Source organism: Girardinichthys multiradiatus, chromosome 6 (assembly GCF_021462225.1).
Source record: "Girardinichthys multiradiatus isolate DD_20200921_A chromosome 6, DD_fGirMul_XY1, whole genome shotgun sequence".
Taxonomy (NCBI): Eukaryota; Metazoa; Chordata; class Actinopteri; order Cyprinodontiformes; family Goodeidae; genus Girardinichthys; species Girardinichthys multiradiatus.
In genome coordinates, this window is record NC_061799.1 from 36,823,704 (window position 1) to 36,839,752 (window position 16,049).

General features: G+C 37.5%; 1 protein-coding gene across 1 annotated transcript; it reads right to left on the bottom strand.

Moving 5' to 3' along the window:
- Positions 1–1,430: 1,430 nt before the first annotated feature.
- On the bottom strand, positions 1,431–12,042 carry rabggtb (Rab geranylgeranyltransferase subunit beta). Its single transcript, XM_047369495.1, has 9 exons — positions 11,902–12,042; positions 11,530–11,637; positions 9,363–9,560; positions 9,001–9,106; positions 8,758–8,810; positions 7,039–7,149; positions 6,734–6,859; positions 4,079–4,228; positions 1,431–3,094 (listed from the first exon to the last, which is right to left on the bottom strand). The coding sequence occupies exons 1-9, from the start codon at positions 11,902–11,904 to the stop codon at positions 2,954–2,956; spliced, it is 996 nt and encodes a 331-aa protein (XP_047225451.1). The 5' UTR covers positions 11,905–12,042; the 3' UTR covers positions 1,431–2,953.
- Between the last annotated feature and the right edge of the window lie 4,007 nt (positions 12,043–16,049).

Sequence of the window (16,049 nt, forward strand, 5' to 3'; positions counted from 1 at the left end):
TCTGCTTTTGAGTAGCAGTGATTGGGTCTCTGTGGTCCTATCTATTATGAAATTAAAATGAATGCCAAAAGTGTGATATTTAAAAGCCATATACATTTTCCATTTGTCAGTGAAAATGGCGTCCTAAAAATTCTAAAGGTGTCTGCATCAGAACACCTGGTTTTAACCTTGACCAGAGCTTTCTCTCCAAAGCCTTTAAAGGGGACATATCATGCTCTTAAGTTCTTCCTTTTCACGCTTAAATCATTCAGTTGTGGTCTATATAAAGTAGAACCGCAAAGCTTCGGTCAGAACTCCTCGTTATTGTAGCTCCAGACTCCTCTTCTACCTCTGTTCTGAAGTACTCTGAGAGCAACTCGTTTTCTCTTTAAACGCTGTTGAGGCACTTCATGCCTCGCCCCCCTTGAGGTCAAGGGCCATTCCACTTTAACCCGTTAGGCCATTTTTGTAGTTTGATAACAGAGATAAAATTATCTAACAGGTGCAGCCTTACAGTCTGACCCAGAGCAAGAGGACAACGAAGGCGACGAACCTGCAGAACCGCGCCTTCAAATGAATGCATCGCAATGGTGTGTTTTTACTGGATTTACAGCCTCTCCGTCCATTCCAAGTAACTACCTTAAGGAGCGTAGTTTACACTTTGAGGCGGTCCTGATACTGGTGGAGTGTAATGAATTGTGTGGGTTAATACACCCAACAACCGAACATTTAGACTTATCCACTTGCAATTTCAGCATACAACAAAATCACAGCTAAAAAAAAAGAAGCAGATATTTTAAACTGGTCAACGTAAAGTCCACTGCCTTGTTTAGCTGTTCTGCAGCAAATACTGTAATGTAATAGTTCAAAAACTGAAAAGAGACTACAGAAAACTAAATCGATTGAAAAATATGCTCATATTTTATTATAAAATATGTCTATGCAGTGGCTGAAGACTAAATTCAACTTTTTTGCTCTCCTACAGACTCAAAGTACACAACAAAATGTATTTAAGGGATAAAAAAGTGGATTTTGCATATGTACCCTTTAACATTTGCTACATTTTCAACTTTTTGTGGAGATCGTAGTGACTGTATTCACATTATAAAGTGTAGCTACTGCAACAGAATCGTCATCAGTTAAGGGTTTATAGCTGAACATCACGGCATTAGGAGAGACCAAAAGTTTGTGAGATGGCAACCAAAGTGCAAAATAAATGTTTAAAAAAGCCCTCAAGGAAGGTTGGAGAACGACTGACCAAGACAGCTACACAAAGTTACAGGAAAACGTGGCTGTGATTCAATTTCACAACTAAAAACTATAAAATAAAATGCTATCGAATCTGTTTGTTAGATGACCATTTGAATCATTTCAATGAAATCGGGGCAAAAAGTTAATTGATCCTTAAAGAAAAAAAAAGAGGTAAAAGAAAAAACAGTAAAAATAGAAAATACCTTGAAATCGTTTTAATCAATCAGAAATCAGTAAACCAGAGTTAAATTGCTGCTATTAAATGTTCTTTAAACTTAAATCCAATGTTAAAAACTATTTCAAAACTGTTGAAATCCTAAACACACAAAATGTCTCCAAAGCATGAAGTAAAGAGGTGTGAAACAAAATACCTGATTAATGAAGTAATTTTAATTAGTTAAAGGATAAAAACCATCATTGTAAACATAAATGATTCCTCCAGTCACCGTGTTCATTTCCCAGCCAATCACGATTAGAAGCTCTCATCAGTCTTTCCGACTGGACCCCAGCATTAGAACACTGACGCTTGTTCATAAAGCTTTGTAACAATACCCGCTGACCAGTTACCGTACAACAAATAAACATTTTCTGACAGTAAGAGATGTGGAGATTTACTGAATCAAATGTGGAGCCAATCTGAAAAAGATTTGGTGTCATCTGTTCAGAATCGCGCGGTTGACAGACTGCAAATATTTCCTTGGAGGCCGAACAAACGCAGCTGCCTGCAGAGTGACAGATTTTAATAAATAGTGTAGCTGGACTATTAAACATAGCATAAGATTTACAGTCACAATGAGAAAACACCCCACCCCCATCTGAACAGCTTCCCTCAGGTTGTTGTAATGGAGACAACGGTGTTTGTAGCGACTCCTGTGGTTCCGCTCCAGCTGTGTGGACCATTATCGCAGCGGGCTGGGAGCGCTTGAATGCCACGCTCATGCTCTCATTTTCATATACAGACGCCGTTTCATTACTGCATACAACGGACTGAATGTTCTGACGTTTTTCTGTTCCTGCAAAACAAAATCTGTTCGTTTACGACAAATCAGAGACCCTCAGTTTCAAAACCCTTTTGGTTTTGCATTTAACCGGTGGCTCAGGAGAACCCAAAACCTTCAGTACACCACAAAATAAAACTGTTCATCATATCTTTACATTACAGCCACAAGCTACAGATGTTATGTGACAGACCAACACAAAGTGGTGAAGAAGTGTGAAGTGGACCCCTAAATAAACTCCAGGCTGATGAAAGGATGAATATATATGCTCTCTATATTTGTACTATGTTTTATGGTAAAAATACAACCTCTTCTTTCTACTTTACACTGATGGAGCACTTTGTCTGGGTCTATCACATAAAATCCCAATAAAATACAAAACATTTGTAGTTGTAAATGTGAGAAAATGAGTAAAAATTCTAGGGGTTCCTCCTAAAGACGTCCCAAACAAGTTAAGTAATGAAGAAATGTCATTTTCTGATGTCTAAACATCTGAGAAGTTTCTTCAAAACACTCATATTGCTGGATTTCAACAAGAAGGCTGCTATAATCTGTTAAACAGGTTAAGGCAGCCTGGAAACACGGATAATGTGGAGGCTTCTACATAGCAGTGTTGTGGTCCTCTGTCTGCATCCAGAGTGCAGCGGTAGTGGTTATAACTCAGGCTGCGGGGCCTTTACGGGGGGCAGCAGCGTTTGAGTTTGTCATGATGACGAGCCAGAGGGCTAGCTGAGAAGGTCAGGCTGCAGGCCGATCCTCTGCAGGACATCCTCGGGCATACACAAGACGGGATTCACCGGTTTGACCTGCTTGTCGCCGAGAAGAGAGAGGCCCGCGACTCCGAACAGAGTGTGGAAAGGATCCACCTGCAGAGGAGGGGGTCAGAAGTTTAAAATGGTGCCTAATAAGTCCCCAAAATGTTGCTTATCGCATTATAATGGCATACAGTGCTGTGAAAAAGTGTTTCCTCCTTTACAGATTTCTTCTAGTTTTGCTTTTTGTTACAGTTATATGTTTCTGATTACCAAGCAATTGTGATACCAGACGAAGATAACCTGAGGAAACATGAAATACAGCTTTTATATGATGATTTCTTTTAATTAAGGGGAAAAGATTGATCCTAACTGACTCGGTCCTATGTCCCCTAAACCTAACAACTGGTTGAGCCTCCATTGGGTCAACAACTGCCATCAACTGTTGGGCAACGTGTCTTTTCCATCACTGTGGAGGATTTCTGGAGCACCTTTCTATGCAGAATTGCTTTCATTCAGCCACATTGGAGGGTTTTCAAGCATAAATGGCCTGTTTAAGGTCAGGCCACTCTTGGAATCATTCTGGTTAGCCGACCACTTCTATGAAAGTTCACTCTTTCAAGTTTTCTCCATTCCAGAAAACGACTCTTACTGTGGTGTGCTGGAGTCCCAAAGCCTCAGAAATGACATTGTAACCCTTTCCAGACTGATATATATCCAAAATGTTCTGTTTCTTGAAAAAAAAAACATCATGTCTGCTTCATGTTGTCAGACAGGTTCTATTTAAGTGATTTCTACGGCTCTAACTAGTGAAACGGAACTAGTTTTAGGGGCTGGTCTCAGTTAATTCATGATTTCACCATCATTGGAAAAGTGTATTTTGTGTTTACTCAGGTTGTTATTTTTTTATTTTATTTTGTTTGATGATCGGAAACATTTAAGTGCAACAAAAAAGCAAAAACACAAGAAGCCTGTAGGGGGTGCCGATACTTTCGGACAGCACTGCATTAAAAAAGGGAGATAAATAGAGATAGTGGAGATTTAGCAGCATTGGCGGGAGGTCACAGGAGGACAACTTTTGATACAATCCCGTCTCACCATGTCTCCTGGTCTGTCAGCAAATCCTCCTGTCTCCTCATCCTGACAGGCCAGAATAAAGCGCCGCAGCTTGGCTTTGTCGATCCAGTGAATCCTGCCGATGATTTTCAGAGACGCCAAGACCCACCACGAGTAGCAAACATCTGGAAGCTGAGAGAGATGGAGGTTAGTCTGTAACTCTGCTCTCCAGCTCAAATCAAACACGGGACTTAATCCATCCCTACATAAAACATTTTTGGTCAATGTTCCTCATGTTTGATTTAGAAAAACTAAATTAAGGGCACAACAATTGTCATTTCTACAAAAAAGGATGGTGCACAGAGAAAACGTTCTTCTGTGATAGAGTAAGGTTAGATTTGTCTTCCTTTATATTAATATATGTTAACCAAACAATCCCTTTGATTCCCTTTTTAGTGTCAAACGGGGGAAGGCATTTTAAATTTGTTTGCAGGATAATAATCAATGTAAAAACTGGCTCATTTTCAACACTTTCTTTCCTAAAGTGAACTAAGAATTTACTGTAAGCCAGAGATATCTAACATCCTTTCCCTGAGGGAGTAAAGACGTTCAGGGTGTGAATTACATTTATCCATTTAAATCTGAACCAATCACTGCTTTTGATTTCTGTCAGGGTTGGGATGTTTTATGACTTTCTGAGTCTATGATGAGTTTAGATATCCAAAAAACAGCTCAAGCTCGGTCAGATTGGATGAAAAGTATCTGTAAAACATACATTTTTAGATCTTGCAGCAGTTTCCTAATTGGATTTAGGTCTGGACTTTGACTAGGCCATTCTAACACATGAATAAGGCTTTGATCTAAACCCTTTCATTGTAGTTCTGGTGGTTTGTTTAGAGTCGCCAGCTGGAAGGTGAACATCTTCCTGTGTTTTGCTTCATCCAGCCTCCTATCCTCGCTGACCCGCTTCCCTGCCACCCAACCACAGGATGAAGAGCTGTCATCCCTGTTGGAAATTATTTTTTAGAGTTTGCAACCAAACTGTGGCTTTTTAGGCCATGATATGTTATTTAGGAGATTTTAGTTATCTCTAAACATTTATTGTTTTTTTATTCCAGCAAGTTACAATCAGAAAACTAAATGAATCAACATCAACACCTGGTTGCTTTGGTATGTTGGCCACCAGTTATGATATTAGGAATGACTGGCATAAAAAAGCCTAATGGCGAGGAGTGTGTGTGTAAAAGGGATTATAATTTGTTGTCCTTTGCAGACGAATTTTAAACGTAGAACTCTATTATTAATTGACATAGACACTAAAGTACTTGGCCCTCTTTTGTACGAAAAATCGTCTTTATTCTGAAATTGAAGCTTCGCTTTCAGCATCTGGTGGGACTCTGTGTGCATGAGCAGAACGTTTCCGGGAAACTGGACTAGCTTGTCAGATGGACGACCTTTGGTTACCCTGCACAGAACAGCTTCAGCCCTGCATTATTTTACCTGTCAAGAGTCACACACCTCCAAACACTAAGGGTGTATTCACACCAGGAAAGTCCTTAGGTCTGCTGTTTGGTCCTGGCCAAACAGCAGACATTATTTTGTTCGTTAGTTGCCGTTTGCTTTCATTTTGTACTTTTTGCAAGTGAACTATAAACTTGTAAACAAAGCCATGCGGGTGACGATCATCGCTCCGATTGGACAAAATTGATGGGGGCGGGACAGAGCACAGACCGGGAAATGGAGGAAAACAGCTGGAAGTCCAGTGTGCAGCCCCTCTATTCTGCATATCTGTGTCGTTATTACAGCTGCAATATCACTGTGGGGGTCACAAGCAGCTCATTCAACACAGATTTTGAGTCGTTCTATTTCTAATTTTGAAACCCCATTGGAGAATGTGAGCTGCAAGCTGAAGGAGGCGCTGTGCTCTGCATCAAGCTAAAACACGCAGGCATCAGAGTTGCTAAGCAACAGATCACAGTTCAATTGAGATTTCAGTATTACGTTCACTGCTACGGCGGCTTGATAGGTCCAAAGAGATGTACGTTTTCTGTAGTTGGGTCGGATAGAGGCCGGTTCGAATTCACACCAGAAGCAAACCGCACCAGAGTTCCTTTGAAAGCGGACCGAGACCACCTCAAAAAGTGGGTCTCAGTCCTGTTACTAGGATTCGCTTGAGTGTATCCAGACCTGCACAAGAAGTCCGAACTGAGTGGGGAAATAAGCTCTGGTCCGTTTAAAGCGGACCAAAAGTGGCCGGTGTGAATACAGCCTACGAAGTCAAAGTGAAGAGCAGACTACGTTTTCCCAGCTGGAGTAAATAAGAAGAAGAAGGGAAGGAAGCATTAAATTTCCATGTTTAAAGAGTAAAAGGAACAAATATTTTTGGGTGCGTCATTTCATTACTTGAATTAACTGGATCAAATGTGGAAAATTAGTGGAAAAAATGAAAACACTGCTGATATAAAATAATACTGAAGTTTTTTGTATTAAAAGTGACCATTTCTAATTTTTTTAAAACATTTTCTGTTCATCTGATTTAAGGTTTCGGATTAATCCTTGATGCATATTCAAAATCCTTCATAAATTTAAGGACAACCACAATCTTTTCCATCTTTAGGCACATTCCTATGAGCTCATCCAGCAGTTGTCTTTTAACCTAAACGAGCAGAGAAACGTCATCATCTGAAAGCCACAAACCTTCTCAGGTCTTCCGTTGAGGCCCCCAGACGGCAGCTGTCTCTCGCAGAGCCACCATCCCAGCAGGTCCGCGTTGAGCTGGTGGAGCTGGCCGGTGAGCGACAGGAAACCGGTGCAGCAGTAAATCTGATGGACAGAAAGAGGAGGTTTGATTTTAATAACAGATCTGCTGAATAAATGCATTTATGAAGCAATTATTTACATTTTATTATGCATTTAAATTTAAGGACAGTTAATATTGAGTAAAGAGCTTGATGAGTTTTTTTTTAGAAGGAATAAAATGATCTTCAGCTCAGTAAACTCACCTGACCAGCGTGAGACTCTGAACCGGGTCTGCAGCCAAAACCTCCATCGAAATTCATACAAGACAAGACGAACTCCACGGCTTTGTCGACGTTTATCGTGTCCATCTTTCCCTGAGCCAGGACAGATGAAGACACAAAGATCGATTAGAACTAGCACCGCACACAACCACAGTCCGGCTTGATCAGTTCTAGGGAAATGGTCATCTATTATCCAACACTGTAAAAAACATTATAGATATCTTTTTTTTTTTTTTGCACACTTCATGATTCAGAACAAATTTAAATAACAGACAAAGATAACCGGAGTAAAAAGCACATGTGGTTATTAGGTGAATTTCTTTAATAAGGGGAAAAAAGCTATCCACACCATCGTGGCCCTTATGTGAACAACTTGTTGCCTCCTAAACATAATAACTGGTTGGGCCACCCTTAGTGTCAACTGTGTCAACTGGTGATGAGGTTTTTACATCACCATGGATGCATTTTTATTGCTGAATTATTCAGCCACATGGAAGGTTTTCAAGCATGAAAAGCTTGAGGTCATGCCACAGCACCTCAACTGCATGCCAGTCAAAACTTTGACTAGACCATTCCAAAACCTCCATTTGTTTTCTTTTTCTTTTTAGCTTTTCAGAAGTGGGCTAGCTGGTGAGCTTTAGATCGTTGTCCTGCTAGGCAACACAACTGTACTAGAGCTTCACGTCACAAACCGACAGAAATCATGGTTCCATCAATAACTGCAAGTCCAGGTCCTGAAGCAGCAAAGCCACCCCAGACCATCACACTGCCACCACCATGTTTGACAGTCAGTATAATGACCCTTTTTCTGGAATGCTGTGTTAGTTTTATATCAGATGTGACAAATACACACCTTCCAAATACTCCACTTTTGTCTCATCAGTCCACAGAATATTTCACCAAAGGTCCTGAGGATGTTCAAGATATTTTTTGGCTAATTGTGTTCTTTATGGTCAATAGTGGTTTTCACCTTTGAACTCTCCAATGGACGCCATTCTTGCCTAGTCTCTCTTTATTACTGTTGAATAACTGTAAACTCTGACCTTAACTGAGGTAAGTGATGCATGCAGGGCTTTAGATGTTGTTCTGGGTTCTTGTGACCTCGGAAGGTTCCTCACTGTTTCAAGTTTTCTCCATTGTGGACAATGCTTCTCACTGTGGTCGACTGGAGTTTCAGAGCCTCAGAAATGGCTTTGGAACCATTTCAACCCTTATATATGTCAGTGATTTCATTTATCACCTGTTCTTTCATTTTTTAATATTGATGCATTGATTTAACCTTTTTAACCTAACCTTTGTTAAACAGGTCCTATTAAATTGAGTTGTAGATTCTACAGGCCTGTTATATTTTTACATATTTCCAGGTTGTCTTGGATAGATTTGTTTTTCCCTGATAGATAAAATCAATAGAAACCTGCTTTGATATCTACTTGGATTACCTTCGATGATCAGAAAACATTTAAGTGTGACCAGAAAGGGAAGAAAGTTTACCTGTGTTGCTTTTTATTTATTTGACTTTGCTGGATGTTGATTTCTTTATAAATAAAACAGAAGAGCTGACTGAAACACAGAAATGATTTTAATAAATACAGACCTTTCTAATCTTTACAGGAGAACTGCTGTATTTGGCTGCATTAGATTCTTCTAAACACTCTTGGTTGTTCACAAAAACCACCGGTGGGGAAATAAACCCATACTTACCAGCAAGGCCAGCGTAGCAACAGCACAGAAAGAAAACCGTGTGTCAATTTCTCCTGAGAAAAGACAATCAGAAGCACTGGATGAAATTCAGATGCCATCAGTAAGGAAACATTCAGCAGTTCACTTTCAATACGTCAACATTTACAACAAATAAAAAACACAAACTGATGAGCATCAGAAGTATATAATAGATTATGTTATTATTACAATCTATAATTACATGATAGATTAGAGTTTGATTACCCCATTTGTCCCCTGCAAAGGAGCCGTCCTCCCGCTGAAGTCCTTTAACGTATTCAACCACCTTGTCCACATCGATCGCATCCAAGCTGTCATACAGGCACAAGATCTGAGAGAGACATGAAGACCCAGAAGTTTGTCAGCAAAAACCAAAAAAACCCTAAAAAGGTCAATAAAAACCTGAACCTCCAATTATTTCAGAAACCTAATTTTTAAAAAAATGTGAGAATATAATGGAAAATATTATCCCTATAATCATTACAGAAGATCCTAATAGATCAACAGATGCAACTAAAGAAAAGAAGAAATAAAGTTTAGGGTGTAACTGAGAATAAAGAGAAGCTGGAACAAACTGAAACAGTCACCTGGACAGCACTGAGGGTGTAGAGCAGGTGAGGGTCGTGTCCAATGCTGGCGCTGATGCCTCCACACTCATGCTGACAGGCTTTAATGAAGTCTGTGATCTCCTGCTGGTTCATCCGCTGCAGCTGACCCATCAGATCCATCACTGTCAGCCCCCAGTAGATGCCGCTCATCCTCAGGTACTCAGACAGCGTGTACTCCTGAACATATGTCACCACAGAGTCAGCTTTGAGGAAGTCTTATCTACGGCCCTCATCAGAAGTAGTTTGAGACATGATGGTTCATTAATTTAGCAATCCGTCCAGTGAAATTTTGAGACTAACAGTTCAGACCCTCTTAAAGTTTTCCTATAGAGCAGGTAGGAGTGTAAATGATCCTGTCAACCCACTTCTTCACCTGATCTTAGATCATGTGGTCAAGGAAAAAGATTGTATTCACTTGCTTTTCATTGTCTCCAACTGTCTACAACCACACATTTTAGCTGCTCACCTCATCAACACACACTACACTGAGCAATATGTAACTGCTGGCCCATATATGTTTTTTTAAAAGTTAAATCCCAAAAAGTAATTGTTTAGGAGAGCATTTATTCAGAGAAACAGCCAAGAGACCCATGGTAACTCTGAAGGAGCAGCAAAGACTCAAAACTCAGGTGGGAGAATTTGTTGATCACAAAACTACTAATGATGTTCTCTACTAATCTGACCTTTATGGACTACGGGCAAAAAGAAAGCCAATGCCAAAGTTAAAAAGAATCTAGTTTGCCACAAGCTATGTAGAGCTAACAGGAAGCTCATAGAAGGAAGGTGCTCTGGTCAAATGAGATCAAAAGTGAGTTTTTGTTTTTTACTACATGCAAATGTAACAAATGATATGTGGAGGAGAAACAAACACTGTACATCAACCTTAAAACACCAGCCCCATGGTGAAACATGGTGGTGGTAGGATCATTCTGTGGGAAGGCCATTTAGCAGGGACAGGGAAGCTGAGATTAGATGAACAGGGCAATCATTTGAGAAAACCTGTTAGAGGCTACAAAAGACCTGAGACAGGGAAATGGTAAATGACCTGAACTCGTATAGCGCTTTATCAAGTCCCCAGAGACCACAAAGCATTTTACATTACTATCAGTCATCCACACATTCACACACTGATAGTGGTGAGCTATATTGTAGCCATGGCCATTAACTTGTATTAACTAGTTACATTTATTTAAGTAACATTTTGAAACATCTAGGGGTAGTTTTACTGCAACACATGTTATACTTTTACTTGAGTTATAATATTAAGTATATTATTAAGTCATGCTACTCTTGAGAAAAATTTCTGGTTACTCAACCCACCTCTGGTTACTTCACTGAATGAAGATCAGGCATGTTTAATGCAGCAGACACAAACGCACATAATTTATGTTAAAGTGAGGTTCTGTGGTTGTACTAAAGCTTTATTGTTCTAATAGTATTTTATATGCTGCACCATTTGGATGTCAAGTAAATATACAGTATATATTTTCATTGATTTTTATTTTATTTTAGTCTTTATAACACCAGAATTTGCACATTATTTAATAAGAACATTTTTGTCTGTCTGGTTATATAATTGACTAAATATTAAATCAGATGTTATGATCAGTACTTGAGTAGTCTTTTTACCAAAAACTTTTATACTCTTGAGTAATTTGTTTCAGAATCAGAATCAGCTTTATTGCCAAGTTCGTACATACAAATAAGGAATTTGACTCCGGTACACTTTGCTCTTTTGTTCTGTTTTTGCATTACAGAATATACAAATTTACAATTTACAATGTACAATATATAATGTACAATATACACATATCTAATAAAAAAAGGTGCATTTGCAACATCTGTATGCTGTTGTTTTGTACTTTATTGAATGTTCAACAGAGAAACAGCCTGGGGGATGAAACTGTCTCTGTAGTGGCGGCCTGAAGGTAAAACTCTAAACAGTTTATGTGCAGGGTGTGTGGGGACTTCTTTTACTTTTTAGTAGAATATGTTGAATTAGTACTACTCTCACGTCAGCACACTTTTTGGCCAAACTACCCACCTCTGCAGCTCAAGGGGTATAGCTCATTTTTACTGACACTGCGTGTACTGGTGAGGAATCATATGAGCTAAGATCTGTGTGTGTAAATAAGGATTTACTCACGTAGTCATCCTTCTTGGAGCCGTAGGCAGCGATATAGTCTGCATGTTTGTCCAGCAGCAGAGAGCTGGAAGCGTCAGGCTTGATGATGACATCTTTCAGTTGAGCACTCTGACATAAAAACACAAAACAGCTTAAACAATCCACAGAGCCACAAAACACATCATAGTGTGTAGTCTCGGGGCTTTAATTCAGACGCTTATTTAAAACGAATGAATTTGGACATGATGTCGCTGATGCTAGCTGCTGTCAGACTAACGGACAGTTTTACGGCAAGATTTAAACAAGACAAATAGACATTTCAACTGAGTTATTCTGTAAGATTATATTCTAAAACTTCATGAGAACATTGAAGTATGTTAAGTATTTGCTTACCATTGTGGGATACTATTGACTATCTTGCATGATTTGGCTACCTTCCTTTTCTTCTTCTTCTTCTTCTTAAAGTTTTACGGCGCTTGGCGACCAATTGGGCAACACTGCCACCTACTGTTCCGCAGTACGGGTCAGCCATTCTTCTTCTTCTTCTTCTTCCTCCTGTTGGTTTTATTGGCTAACATCAGCCCCAATGTGGTGTAAAGAGAGATAAAAAAGAAAATTGGAGATGTTGAAATGGTAAAGATTTTGAGAGATGGAAACTTATTGGTAGTTTGTAAAAATGAAGAACAAAAGAACAAGGCTTTAAAGGTGGATAATATCTGCAAGAAAACGGTGTTGGAGAAAAAAATCATGGGAGAAAATAAAAAAATTGTGATTTATGTGATCCTGGTGAAAGATTGGTTTGATGAACATGAAAGTGAAGTTGAACATCTCCCATGGCCTGCACAGTCACCAGATCTAAATATTATTGAGCCACTTTGGGGAGTTTTGGAGGAGCGAGTCAGGAAACATTTTCCTCCACCAGTATGACGTAGTGACCTGGCCACTATCCTGCAAGAAGAATGGCTTAAAATCCCTCTGACCACTGTGCAGGACTTGTATATGTCATTCCCAAGACGAATTGATGCTGTATTGGCCGCAAAAGGAGGCCCTACACCATACTAATAAATTATTGTGGTCTAAAACCAGGTGTTTCAGTTTCATTGTCCAACCCTTGTATATGAGGAGAGAGGTTGAAGGTATTAAAGAAAAGGTTAATTTATTAGATACTTTGAGGAAGAATTTAGGAGTAAACATATACAAATAGTGATTTGATTTTTAAAGAAAACTAAATTATTTCATAGAATTTGATTATAGTAGATAAACTTGTGAAAGTATTTAGGATATAGATGGGTAGAATACAAAGTAATGTGTAAGTATGTATATTTGTATATATATATATATATATATATATATATATATATATAGGTAGGATTTATTTATTTAATTTGTAGAATTTAAATATATACATAAATAGATAGACCGACACTAACCACTCTCCATTCCAGTAAGTAATGCTACTAAAAGTTCTTCTTCTTCTTCTTGTTGGTTTTATTGGCGGTTGGCAACAAACGTTTAGTAGCATTACCGCCACTTACTGGTATGGAGTGTGGTTCGTGTCGGTCTATCTATTTATATATATATATTTAATTCTACAAATTAAATAAATAAATATATCTTACCTATATGTATATATACAAATAGACATACTTACACATTACATTGTATTCTACCCTTCTATATCCTCCATACTTTCACAATTTTATCTACTATAATCAAATTCTATGAAATAATTTTGTTTTCTTTAAAAAACGAATCACTATTTGTATAGGTTTACTCCCTAAATTCTTCCTCAAAATATCTAATAAATTAACCTTTTCCTTAATACCTTCAAACTCTCTTCTCATATATCTTATTTCTCTTTCATATTTATGACATTCTAATATAACATGTTCTATTGTTTCATATTTTCCACAGTAATCACATTTACCAGTATCATGCTTTTGAATTTTAAAAAGTGTATAATTAAGTCCTGTATGCCCAAATCTCAACCTTGTTATCACTCTTTCCTCCTTTCTATTTCGTCTTCCATTTCTTCTTTCTCCTACTATCTTCTGAATTTTATAAAACCATTTTCCTGTTTTTCCTTCATCCCACCTTTTTTGCCATTTTTCCATCAGCTTTCCTTGAACAATACTCTTTCCCTCAGATTTACTTGTTTTAATTATAAAACTAATAGGATTTTGAATTATTCTCTTTGCTATTTTATCTGCCCTCTCGTTTCCTTCTACTCCAATATGTGCTGGAACCCACACAAATATAACTATCAAGCCCATTTTTTGTATTCTGTATAATGTATGAAATATTTCTAATAAAATGTCCATCCTACTATCTGATTGATTACATTTTAAACTTAATTTTGCAGAGCTTGAATCTGAGCAAATGACTGTTTTTAATGGTTTTATGTCTTCTACCCATTGTAAAGCTAATAATATTGCCAACATTTCTCCTGTGTTTACTGATAAGCCGTCTGTAATTCATTTTCCTATTTTTATATTGAATTCTGGTACTACAAAAGCTATTCCTACTTTTCCATTTATTTTCTATGTATCTGTATATATTTGAATATATCTATAATAATTATTTAAATGTATCTGTACTGAATAACTATCTACGATGTAAGATTTATCTTGCTTCTTTTCCATTATTGACATATCTACTGTTGCTTCTGGTAGAATCCATGGTGGTATAATTGATATTGGTGATGTTTGACTAATTTCTAAATCAATCATTTTAATTTCTTTTATATTCTTTTCAATTGTCCATCCAAAACTCTTCATTTCTTTTTCCCAACATGGATTTAAAATTTCCCAATTTGGATGATCCAAGTTATTACCTTGTAAATTTGACGAATAATTTATTTCTAGTTTTATTCTTCTTAACTCTAACGGCATTTCTCCCATTTCTATTTCTATTGCTGCTGTTGGTGTAGTTTTAAATGCTCCAGTACATAATCTTAATGCCTGATGTTGGATAATGTCTAATTTAACCAGATGTGTTTTAGCTGCTGAACCGTAAACTATACAACCAAAGTCTATGTTAGATCTTATCATTCCTGTGTAAATCTGTTTTAGTGATTTCCTATCTGCTCCCCAGTCACTGCCAGCCAAGCATCTCATAATATTTAACATTTTCTTACATTTATCAACAACTTTTTGAATATGTATATTCCATTTTAGTTTTTCATCAAACCATAATCCTAAAAAAATTATACACTTTACTTGCTCTAATTCTTGGTTATATAATTTTAATTTTATTTCCTTGTTTATTTTTTTCTGATTAAATATCATTACTTTGGTTTTTTCAACTGAAAACTTAAATCCCCATTGTAACGCCCATTTCTCTATTTCAATAATAACCTCTTGTAATTTCTTTACAATGAAATCTAAATTTTTTCCTCTTTTCCAAACAGCTCCATCGTCTGCAAAAAGTGAACATCCCATTACTTTTCCAATATCTTTAAAAACATAATTTATCATAATTGAAAACAATAACGGACTTATAATACTCCCCTGTGGAGTTCCATTTCTACTATGTATTTACCTGAGATCACTTCCCCAATTCTAACTTGTATTTTCCTATTTGTTAAAAAGTCTTTAATCCATTTAAATATTTTCCCTTTAATGCCCAGCTTTTGTAATTTAATTAATAATCCTTCCACCCACATCATATCATATGCTTTTTCTATATCAAAAAATACTGCCACTACACTTTCTTTATTTACCTGTGCTCTTCTAATTTCATGCTCTAAGCATAGCATTGGATCATTAGTACTCCTCCCTTTTCTAAAACCACTTTGATACTTTGACATATATCCTTTATTATTTAAATAATATACTAGTCTACTATTAATCATTTTTTCCATTATTTTACATAGATTTGATGTTAAGGCTATTGGTCTATAATTTCCTGGATTTGATTTATCTTTTCCTGGTTTAGCTATTGGTACTATAATTGATTCCTTCCAGCTCAGTGGTAATTTTCCCTCCTCCCAAATTTTACTATACGGTGGAATCTGGATGGTGCGAATATATAAGTCTGAGTGTGTTTCACATTGAACCGTAAATGCTAAGCTGGTTGAGCTTTATCTTGTCAAAATAAAAGATTTACTTTGGGTTCTGATTATTTTGTGTCTATGCAGACTTGAGCATTGAAATTGGTCTGACTGATGGTGCTGTTCAAATCCGGCTCCAAGAACAAGGTGAGTTCAGAATAGAAAACCTGGTTGGAAATACTAACACCTCAAATCTTTGACCTTACATCTGTCTGTGTTTTACAGGGATGAATGGGGAAATCAACAGTCAGGTGTATCGCATCCCTGTAGACCTGGCAAGTCTTGGCCAGTTGGAAGAGCAGGAAGAGAAGATGGACGTGGATGAGGATCCTTATGAGTCTGAAATGGAGTACTGAGGTATTTTCACATTCTGGGAACTGATGGCATTTGGTCTAAAAACTAAATTGTGGCGCAGATGAAAAGATATTAAATATCTGTATATAGTCAGAAAATAAAATGGTGTCATACTAACATTATTTGACAGATCTTT

Coding starts and splice junctions, on each gene's coding strand:
- rabggtb (XM_047369495.1), bottom strand. Junction 9,561..11,529: donor GCTCCAAGAAGGATGACTAC/GTGAGTAAATCC, acceptor ACATATGTTCAG/GAGTACACGCTGTCTGAGTA. Junction 3,095..4,078: donor CTGACAGACCAGGAGACATG/GTGAGACGGGAT, acceptor CCTCCTCTGCAG/GTGGATCCTTTCCACACTCT.